Here is an 11,205-nt window from a genome sequence, read left to right on the forward strand (position 1 = left end):
CGGCGGGAGAATCGCGGGTTATAAGCGGACCTCTCTCTCTCCGCCCCCGAGCGAAGTCTCCCTCCGCCCCCGCCCGCGCTCCCCACCCCTTCCTCTGGCCGCGGAGAAGGGCATGGAGTTCGCGGGAGCCTATAAAAGCCCCTGAGAGCCCGCCGAGGCCACGGCGTTGCGATAGCCGACGGAGCCGAGTGGGCGCACCATGTCCCATCACTGGGGGTACGACAGCCACAACGGTGAGTGTGGGGCACAGCGGGACGCCTTTGCTGTCGGCCGCCCCGGGAAGCAGCGCCGCGGCTCTGCCGTTCCCTGAGCTCCCAGGCGCTTCGGTTTTGCCGCTGTAACCTTGAGATGCCACCTGCGCCCGAGCGGCGCGCCGAGCATCCTCTGCGTTCCGACACACGGGGATGGGGCAGAGGATGCCCCGGCGGAACCTGGTCGCATTCCTCTCATCTCGGGAACTGTCCCCGTCTCGCTCACCGAACGGGTTTTCCCCTCAACCGTACAGGTGCTGCGGGGACGTCGCGCTCCGCAGAGCGGTATCTCTGACCCCCGAGCCCTGAGCCGCCCCGCGCTCTCTTGCAGGACCCGCGCACTGGCACGAGCACTTTCCCATCGCCAATGGGGAGCGCCAGTCGCCTATCGCCATCAGCACCAAGGCCGCCCGCTACGACCCCGCGCTGAAGCCCCTCAGCTTCAGCTACGATGCCGGCACGGCCAAAGCCATCGTCAACAACGGGCACTCCTTCAACGTGGAGTTCGACGACTCCTCTGACAAGTCAGGTGAGTGCATCCGTGTGTGCGTGATGCTGTCGCTAACGCTGCTATTAATGCTAAGCATTTACTGAAGCTGCAGGATTTCTTTCTTTATTATTAAAAGTACATGTATTTTGGAAAACTGGACTCCTCTTAGAAGAACGCTATGGCTGCTTGTTCTGCCTTACTCTAAACTCTGTAGAAGTGAACTCTTCCTTTGCAATTAACTGGGGAGGATTTGGCATGGGCTTGAATGGGAAAGGAGAAGAACAAAAAAAGATGGATTATAAGAGCAGTTCTAAGTGTAGTTCATCGTAAGCTACCAAACAAATGGTTAATGAGGAGGCAAAAGGCACCGCTGGAGGAAATGGGCTGTAGAATAACAGCGGAATACAGTTGCCAACATGGAGCAGAAATAGTTTGGAAATAGTTTCTTTGGTTACCAAAATATTATTTCATATTTCTGAAGCCAGTATGCTCCCAGGTTAGTACAGAAACAGAGGAATGATTAGGAAATACCTCTTTGTTCTTCTGTAACTTAAACAGAAATCTCTGATGTTTCTTGCCTGAAGGGTTTCTAGATACAGACAACGTATATCCAGCTCATTCCCACAAAGTTTGCAGGCAGGCAGCTGGCCCGCCATGTCCCACAGCTCACTGTGCTGTGTGGTGAGGTTCAGCACTGTGTCTTGCAAACCCCACAGTAACCCTGATGGAAGGAATGGCCCCACTGATGGGGAATCTAAGGCACGACTGCAAGGAGGGTTCTGCAGGTTGTCTTTAGTTGTAGTTTTTTCCCTTGGCTGGGTTTGCAGAAATCACCTTGCTGCAGTGAGTGTGCCTCTATTTTTAATTTAGAGAGCAAAACCAGCCTCACTGTAAGTCACTGCCTTCTCCAGACACTGCCTGATTTAACTTGTGTGAGCAAGTGCCCTGTTTTGCTGATTGCTTCCTTAGCACAGTGTCTCTTAAGGAATGGTGCTGGAAACAAACAAATCATGCCTACCAAAAAATGTGGTGGTATGTGTGTGTGTATATATATATATATATATATGTAGATAGTATTATACAAAGGTATGTCAGACAGCACTGCACTGAGAATTTATATTTCAGTTGTGATCTTTATACTGAATAATGTTAGCGGGTCAGCTAAGTGGTTCACATCTGCATAGGTACATATAAACCTATGTGTAATTTATTCAGAACTTCTGTATTCATATCTGTATAGCTTAAAAGACAATTAAAAAGCAGGGAAAAAAGTCTTCTGAGTTCTTAGTGTTTATTCCTCTGAAGCACTGAGGAGCCAGAGTTGAAGTGTGTATGTTTCAGCAATGTTAGGAGGAATAAGTTCCATAAGTAAAAGCACAAGGAAGGGATTCTGTTTTCGTTCACCAGATCTGTCTGAGTCGGCTCTCACTGAGCCCAAGGAAGCAGCTCCGGGTCCTCAGAGCATAACACAGCTACTGTGAGGTTACTCTGTGCGTGTGTAGGTCGGGGAGGACTGAAAAAACTAGTTTGTATCTGACAACATGGGAGAGAAAAGTGGCAGTAACATAAAATAATAAAAAGACACATCTATAGGAAGAATGCTCTTTCTGAGAAGTCAGTGCAGAACCAGAACATCTGTGACGGGGATCTTGTGACAGATAGGCAGTGACACTGCTCTCAGAGTGGGAGGGCAAAAGATGCAAGTGGGAATGCTCTCAGTGGTTCTGTCAGTGAATCAGAAACTGATGAGTGTTCAGGAAAAAAAGCACTAAACAGCTCTCTGTGAATCCATGTGAGGGCAGATCTTTCAATATCCACTTCCTATTGAAAATTACAGTGCCCAAGATCTACCTGGCAGCACCCATGGTGGTTTCATTTGTATGCAGCTAACTGAGTAACCTACTTTCTTTGCGGAAAATAAAGCTGTCTTTGACTTGTCTGTGCTGATTCACTCCTGTTCCTGAATTTTGAGACTAACAGTATAATGATCTCTCCAATTCCTGGTTAGACAGCAGTCACAAGGAGAGATTACGTGACGTTCTGTTATGTGTTACAGAAAATATGGGGATAAAATCCTGTGAATATTCCTCCCAGGCTGTAGTGCTTGCTTCCATGAGCTGTCCCATTGCAGTAAGGAATTATCTGTGTCAGTAGGCGTAAAATGAAGCAATAAGATCATTATTTGTGAATAATCTTCAACACATGAGTAATAGCACACAAAGATGTAGATCCATTCATTAAGAATCTTCAGGCACAGAGTGAATGAGGCAGCGGTTCCAATATTTTATGACTTCTGCTCTTACGGTGTGCAGAATTAGTTATTGTAATAAAAAGTACATAGTGAAGATAGGTCAGAAAGCTAAAACATGTTTGGATAGAAGTTTCTAAAAGCAATTACTTTTTTCAATTCAGAAGATACTGAATAGTAAAATAAATTTTGATATACAATATTTTCACAGAATGGCCTGGGTTGGACAATTACCTGGCTTCAACCCCTTGCTATGGGCAGAATTGTCCCCCAAATCTAAGTTTGTGTCTGTTTGTTGTATTACATGTGTGCACAGGAGCTCCTGCCTATATATCTGTGGAAAAACTGAGAATTTAAAGGGTAAAAAATATCATTTCTTAAGATAATATCCCATTCAGAAAAGGTTTTTTTTCTCCTTCCTGTCCTTTTAAAAGATCTTTTTACTAATAGGTAAAGCTCTATAGATGTAGCATGTGGTTTAGTTTCCAATTAACCATCCCAATAACCTATGCAATTTTCCTTTACAATGATGTTAAAATTATTGTGATCACTTCAGTTCTTGACTTTGATCTACTTTTTTGTTAATGTAGATGTTATTAAGCATGCTTAAAAAAAACAAAACAACCCTATTCCTAAGCAATTACATACAAACCTTCTATTTCAGTTCTTGTAGCACAGCCTTAGAATTTCTTGGGTTATGTGACAGCTGTGGTATTCCCCTTCTAAAGCTGCAATTGGTTCCTGAAGTCTGTTCCCTTCCTGTTTCACAATTGCTAGCTGGTAGAACAGATGTAAGTTGGCAACTTGGAATTGCCTCTTTCTAAACGTTTTTATTTGCTGAAATTCCATTACTTTCTCTTAGATAAATTATTGTCTTCTATCTTGTTTTCTTTCCCTTTTTTGGAATGTTTTCTCAAACATAGAAAACAAATGATGAACTTCTGCCTTCAGTTGTTCCTTAGTTTCTCTTCTTCTGTTCTAGATTTTTGAATTCTTATGTCCACTGTCTTGTAGCAAGTGTGAAAGTGCAAGTATTTGTGTTTAAATTTTTATAACCTAAAGTAAAAGCAAAACCTCTATATGGTAGAAATGTCACCAGGAATAGAAATACAGTTTTAGGTTTATTCTCTGTTGTCTATTGGGACACGTGTCAAGCCATTGGTGCTGATAACCCCTGACCTATTATAGTGCACCTTATTCTGGGAGTTTTATAGCAACTGAGAGCTTTGTAGCTCATTCAGGGTACCTACATAATCATGTTGTAGTCTGTCATAAGGAAATGTGTATTGTCATACACTTCAAAAGATGGAAGCAACTGTCTACTTCTCAAAGCTCTAAAGCCACAGGAAGTGACTGTGCTCAACTAAGCCTAAAAAGCATGAAAGACAATTTTGTAATATACATTTTATTTTCACTTTATGTTCTGTGGAGAACTTTTTGGAGTTGACCTACAACTTGACATTCAAATGGGAAGTGCTCGTAGCAGCGAGCACTGTATTCTGTGTTCTCTGATCACGTGTTTGTCAAAGTCAGCTATTAATTATTTCATAACAAATAAAGATATTTTAGCTGTAAAACCTGTCAGAAGTGAATAGTAACTCTGGTGTAAACCTCTAAAGACTTTACTAAGTTTACTAGTCACTTCTGCATGTGAATGAGTCTCATTTCCTCTTCTTTCCTTGCTGCTTTGCTGGAGATACGGAAGTCCAACATGGGCTCTCAAGTAAATCTGACGTTTTTATAGAAATTGGAATGGAACTTTGCAATTATGCTGAGACCTGGGAAATGAAAATATTTTATTGACTGTGGGACTAACATTTCTTGGGAGACTTTCAGCAGTCATAACTGATTACTCAATTCTGTGATGGGCAATATTAATGATGATCCTTCAAATGTCTTGAATTCTGACTCTGTAAGCAGACCGATCTATTTTGTTGCATTTGTTGACAACAGTTGCAACAGTTGTTTCATTAGCAGTGTGTGGTTGGCAATGGATTACACTGGAAGTTGTGCTGTTCTCTTTTCCTAGACTTCCATCCCAGCAGGTAAACTGAGGAAGAAATGTGCAGATCTGCTGTCTTTAAGGCAAAGCTTTTACGCAAAGTCACTGCCAGGCATTTATTTTTAGGCTTCCCAGCTCTGTGCATGTAACATTAGCTACACCAGAATAATGTTGGAGGTTATTGGTATACAGTCACAGCTTAAAGCTCTGCAGTACAGTATGGGCTATGCAATGTCATAACCCATCTTATTGTAAATCAAGGAACTGATTACTTATGGCTGAAGGGGACTGTGTTCAGACACCTGCTTATATGTCACAAGTATTTTTGTGTGCTGCCTGACCAGAAAGTCAGAGGTCCCAGAGTGTGTGTGATCACTGAGTAACTTTGCTGTTCAACTGGTATCAGTAGAAGCTGCAAAGTCTAAGCAAGAAGGTAGTTTGAGCTTCAAGGAAATAGGAAGGAAAATGATAGGGCTTGAGATCAGTTCTGCTTAATTTAGGCCTTCATTTCTTTACAGAGCTCAAAAGTGCCCTTCCTGATTTTAACTAGCTTACTTCATTTATCTCTTTCTGTTTGTTTATTTACATGTGCAACTTCTAGGCAGAAACTTGTCATGGCTTGTGCATGTAAGAATCCTGCTGAGTTCCTTCTGCTCTTCCAGATTCTCTCTTTAGAGCTGTATTTTAATACAAAACCAAGAGAAACTCTAGGTAACTGTTACCAGTTGAGTTAAGAGCCACTTGGCTGCATTACATCTTAAAAATAAATTTTTCATAGTGCTAGATTTCACCTTGACTATTCTTCCCAACCAATTTGTTCACTTAACTTCATAAGTGAAAGGGTGCTGAGCGTTGAGTGCCTAGAGGCCACACTCACACCTTCCTTCACTTTGCTCACCTTCCTTATATCTCAGTTGTATGAGCGCCATGTCCAATGCATAATTTCCAGTTCTGTAAGCAATCTCTGAGGTTAGCGTTATAGTTAGAACTGTCAGAAATGAAGCCAATTGTTACTCTTAAGAGAATCTTAATGCTTCCTACTCAGTGCTCTGGACGTCATTGTCAAATTATTTGGGTTGAAAGGTGAAGACTGAATGCTGATCAGGGATTCCCTATTGTGCCTAATGATACATTAAAAAAAAAAAAAAAAAATTATTCTAATCCTCAGAGCAGTGGGTTTCACTGTGTGAAATAAATAGTGCCCTTCTTGTACTAGGGACAATATATCACGTGAACAAATTGTCCATAACATAATGCCAAATTTTCAAGTGTTTAATACTCCCAAGCTACATCTATAAATAGTTTAAAGTGTATTTTGTTCTTTTAAATAGCCACTTCTCTTGCCACTTCCCCTTAATTTACTCTCAGTGGCTAGTGGATGTTTCCTTCTATACAGGTATATACACACTAACATTTACATGCATACGAGCATTCCTACTTAGATGTTTGTTGGAATCACACAGACAAATGACCTGAAGGCTGACAAGGAAAGACGTGAACCTGAATGACTTAGGATGGTTAAGCAGGTCAAAGCCTTGTCTGGCTGCTGCCCAGTCTGTGCCAAGTAGTTCAGCAGGGCTGAATTGAAATCACTGAGCAGCTGCTGATACACACGTATGCAGACGTGGTACAGTTTGGCACTTGTTTAATTCTGGCCTATCTCTCCAGAACATCCTTGCTACCTTATCAGGCTAGCCCCCTTGCAAGGTCACAGCGGGGCTTTTTTTTCTTATGAGATACCAATTACGTAGGTTCTTCTGGTGAAGCTCATTACAGATGTTTTCTGCAAGTGTGATCTCGACATCACATGCTTGCATCCTGTCTTACTCTCCTCCTTGTCATGATATAGTGTCTTAGGAGGAATGTTTGAAAGAGATAACGTAAAGAAGGAAACATCTCACAAAATGTAATATTCTATACTCCACGTTTCACAGAAGTGACAGCTCACCTCAACTGAACCCTTCAGACTGTCAGATGGGGAAGTCCATCCTTGCATAAGAACACAAGGCTAATCCCTGAGCATACTCATAAGAGCCTTTTTATGCCATTAATAGTACATGGTGCTTGAGATGTTTTTCTGCTTTATCTCTGCTGGGCCTGTTTTCTAGCATATAGATATCTGTGTATACACAAATGCCTATAAAACAGTAACATTATAAATATATGCACAGTATAATACATTATTATGTGCACATATCTATAATGCTATATGCATGCACATGTCTACTGGAGGCAGATAGAAAATCATGGTTTTTTTTTTTTTTATGCCAAAGCAATATGTGCTTTGAGCTGTGCTCAAAGCTATATGCTGAACTGTTCTGTTGCTACGTTTTAGTTTGGCAGTATCTCAGTTAGAACTACCTTTTCTATTTTGAGCTCTTGACATCCATTGTGCTGCAGTAGGCCCATTGTTTCATCTCCTGGAAAGAATTTTGCTGTCAATGATTTCCATTCAAAGGGCATTTTCTCATTCAGCTTTGTCTCAGAATCATGAACTTTAGAGTAGTGTTTTCTTATCACACTGATCTGTATAACAGGAAGAAATTCATTCTGTCTCAGGAAGCAATCTTATAGTTCAGCCATTTTGATTACTTCTTTGACAAGTTTATTGCTGCAGTGAGATTTATTAGTCTCCTGCCCTGTTACATCCTTATGCAGGGAGCTACGGTAGTTGCATGCTATTCCTGCCTAACTTAGCTAACTTAGTGGCTGCTGCCACTTCCTGAAGAAAAATACGAAGTAGTTCACAGAACTTCCTGTAAAGCTGTCCTGTTCTGCATGGGAAAAGTAACTGCCCAGTGACTGCCTTTGGAAACAGCAGTGAGGTTGCATGGCCTGAATGAGCAGCTGTCCTGGGTTTCTGTGCATTTCCAAATATCCCATGAGCACATACTAAAGACAAAGATAGTTCACCTTCTTTATCCCAGAAATCCCACAGACATTAATAGAACCATTTGTGTGGTTATTTAGCTTTCTGAATTAGCTCTGCTAGTACTCATTTTCACCTAATTTAGAAAATGTTATGAGGTCATGTAACAGCAGTGCAATATAATTGCTGGATGTTAGTAGTGTAACTTTTTCAGTAAGTGGTAGAAGGTTGAGAACAGTTACTGTTTCTTAATCTAAGCAAAATGGCTCCAAATCTGTCTCACTGCAATATTTCAAATAACTGTCAAATAGAAGAAAATCTGCATTTCCAAGCTGTTACCTCATGGATTGTTACATACCTATGGAGGCCGGTTTATTGATGTAGATAGAGAGTGAAGAATCTATGAGAAAATAATGTGTTTTCCAAGCTGCCCAGTGCTATTTTCACTCTGCATCTGAAGCTATGCTATGTAACGAAAGGGGACAGAGCTACATCTGTATTTCCTGGGTTACAGTAATACTGAACTCAAAAGTAAGAGAGCTAATGCTGAGGTGCTCAAATATGGATCAGAATTTTCCCATCCCTCAAAAAAAGAGAAGAGCTGGACTTCTGTTTTCAGTGGGGCCTGAACTGATGTTTGTGTCACATGGACAGGGGTAGGGAAGTTCCTAGTGGAAATATTGCTCTGATGCTCCAGGAGTTTTTGCTTTACAAAAGCTGTACTCATGGTTTAAAACAAACAAACAAAACAAACACTTGTACTGAAGAAAAGAAGTTACAATATCTCCACATTTATGTTTTAAATTTTACTTCTTTGGAAAGGCTGGAAAATATCAAGGAAAAATAGTAACTGCTTAATGGAGGCTAGAACAAGAAGGCCTGTTGTGTAACTAAGACTGTTGAATTTGTATTCATTCACACTAATCTAATTATTGCTTTCTTTGAATGCTCTGCTGTGAGACAAAATAAGCTAGTGCTGGATTTGAGAACCACAAAGTGAGAAAAGTAAGCAAAAACTGCAAAGAGATTTTGTGCATCTTTTGAGTTTTATGAAGCTATAGCAAACTTTGTGTAGAAATAACACCGCAAATGGGTTTGAGAATATTGCATGGTTCTGCTCTTCAGCATGCTTTCCATTGATTAATAATGGCAGATTAAACTGTGCTATGCTAGTGCTTCTGAAGTTCGGGAATGGTGAGACCATGGTCCATTTGTATCTGCAACAAGCAGCAAGTCCACTAGCCAAAGGAACTGAAACTCCATGGCATTGTTTTTAAATGAAACATGTTATTGTGTGGGTTAAATGATTTTGCATCGGTAAAGATGTAGCACCTAATTACATTTTAAAATGGAGCTAGCACACATTTGAAATAACATTCTGAAAAAAACTCATTCCAATTTGTAGTACTGTGCTTGAAACAGTTGTGCTCCTTGGCAGTTAGAACGTGTAGAAATACAGGAGTAGAATAAAATATGTGCCTATCTAATTACTTCAAACAGCCATTCCTCTTCTTATCACACAGTTTGGCAATAGGCAGGGTAAGTCTTGCTCTGTTGGCTATGTACGGTGAAATTTGTAAGACTATAGTGGAACATATATTCACATTTTTCAAACAGAAATATGTGTTGGCAGACTTCTAAAATTATTTGCCAGAGAAGGAGCTTTGGGCAAACGCTAAGTTTGTCCACTGAACCAAATTCTGCATGTGTAATGCACACAAGTGGAAACTAATGTGTTTCATACATCTTACGTCTAAATTTCATGTATTCTAGTTGTTTAGTCAAATGCTCACCTCTTTGAGTTCCTCCATTTCCAAGTATCCATAGCTATGTTTGTCCATGCTTTTGTATAATCGGAAGAAATCTGAACAGTGACCTTTTCCACTCTGCGTTTGGTTTATATTTTCAAACCTGCACGTGTGATAGTTCCATTTCTAGACTTATTGCGGACCAAGAGGCAAGCATCTTCTTCGCTCCACAGAATCATTTTGTTTGTGGCACGTGCATAGAGCACACATACATCTAACACCTCATGTCAACACTCTTCTGTCACTTTATATATATATTATGCACCTATATATAGAAATAGATCTGTAAAATTATAGCATTTCAAATGATATTTTAAAAATATTTCTGATTTTTAAATATTAGCACCTCAAGGATTTAATATGGATGAATTTGAGACACTTAGAAAAAACACAAACCTGTGTAAAACCTTGCCTTAATAACTTAGATATATAGTTCCACTGAACAGAACTGTTTGCTATTGTTCCATGCTTTATGCTGCACTGGAGGAGATACTGTCTGTGCCTTCAGCATTTGGCAGTAATGGTGCTTGACCCTGCATATTGTAATGGTGATTGGTCATAGAATAAGTACAAAGTTAAAGCTAACAAGCAGAGTAGGGAAGCTTGCTCCTGTGTAATTGAATGTGTGACTGGGCTCTCCTCTTATGTCAATCACATCACAGGGATAATGTCAGATAGTGGGAAGCATAAGTTAATGCCTCATGTCCAAACCAAACTTTTTAAAAAAAAAAAAAAAGGAACTTACTAGCAGCATTGCTGTTCTCATCACCATTCTCTTATACTCATTACTGAGGAGAAAAAAAATGGGATAGGCAGAGCTGGATCTTTGCAATGCCTTGTACTGTGCCCAGCACTTTACCTAGCATCTGCCTACAGCCAAGTGTTTGGGTTTAATTTGGAGTCAAAAGTGTTTCACTTGATCAAATTCACCACAGGATTTGCCTTAATGGATAAACTGCCCAAAATGAGGAGATAGAGTATGATACTAAGTTAAATATGATTTGGTCTTCAGCTGTACTTTCTCAGAGTAACCTTATGCAGGGCTAGTCTTTTTCTCGGACTTTATTTACTTGGTGACAGAAAAGTTACATCCTTAACTCTTCCCTCGTCACCTGTAATAATAGCATGCTTAATTGCTGATGACACTCACTGTAAATTCACTTATGGTTTTATATGTTTGTTATTGACTTTGGCTTTTTGCAGCAGCGTACCATTGAAGACTATCTGGAGTAGCATGACAGCATGCAGAGCAATAAATTAATTCACTTGGGAGACTTGAGTGGATATTCCAGTCTGAAGTGAGACTTGATAGCAAATGTTCCGGGAGGTGCTAATGGAAGTTCTTTGCTTTGCAGTGCTGCAAGGAGGAGCACTGGATGGAGTCTACAGGTTGGTGCAATTTCACATTCACTGGGGATCCTGTGAGGGCCAGGGCTCTGAGCACACTGTGGATGGCGTGAAGTATGATGCTGAGGTAGGATGTGCTTTGCCTTTCCAGTCTTGTGTGTCTAATGAGTATTTTGATTTTTTTTTTTTT

The 11,205-nt window shown here is 40.6% G+C and overlaps 1 protein-coding gene across 1 annotated transcript in view; it reads left to right on the top strand.

Annotated features, from left to right (window-relative positions):
* The first annotated feature begins 46 nt into the window (after positions 1–46).
* The window catches only part of LOC104910394 (carbonic anhydrase 2-like), a 35,676-nt gene continuing 24,517 nt past the window's right edge, over positions 47–11,205 (top strand). The window contains exons 1-3 of the mRNA XM_010709098.3: positions 47–233; positions 583–780; positions 11,024–11,196. Coding sequence (XP_010707400.1) covers positions 200–233; positions 583–780; positions 11,024–11,196 — 405 coding nt within the window. The 5' untranslated portion in view covers positions 47–199. The remainder of the gene's footprint in view (positions 234–582; positions 781–11,023; positions 11,197–11,205) is intronic.

The sequence above is a fragment of the Meleagris gallopavo genome, chromosome 3, assembly GCF_000146605.3.
Source record: "Meleagris gallopavo isolate NT-WF06-2002-E0010 breed Aviagen turkey brand Nicholas breeding stock chromosome 3, Turkey_5.1, whole genome shotgun sequence".
NCBI lineage: Eukaryota > Metazoa > Chordata > Aves > Galliformes > Phasianidae > Meleagris > Meleagris gallopavo.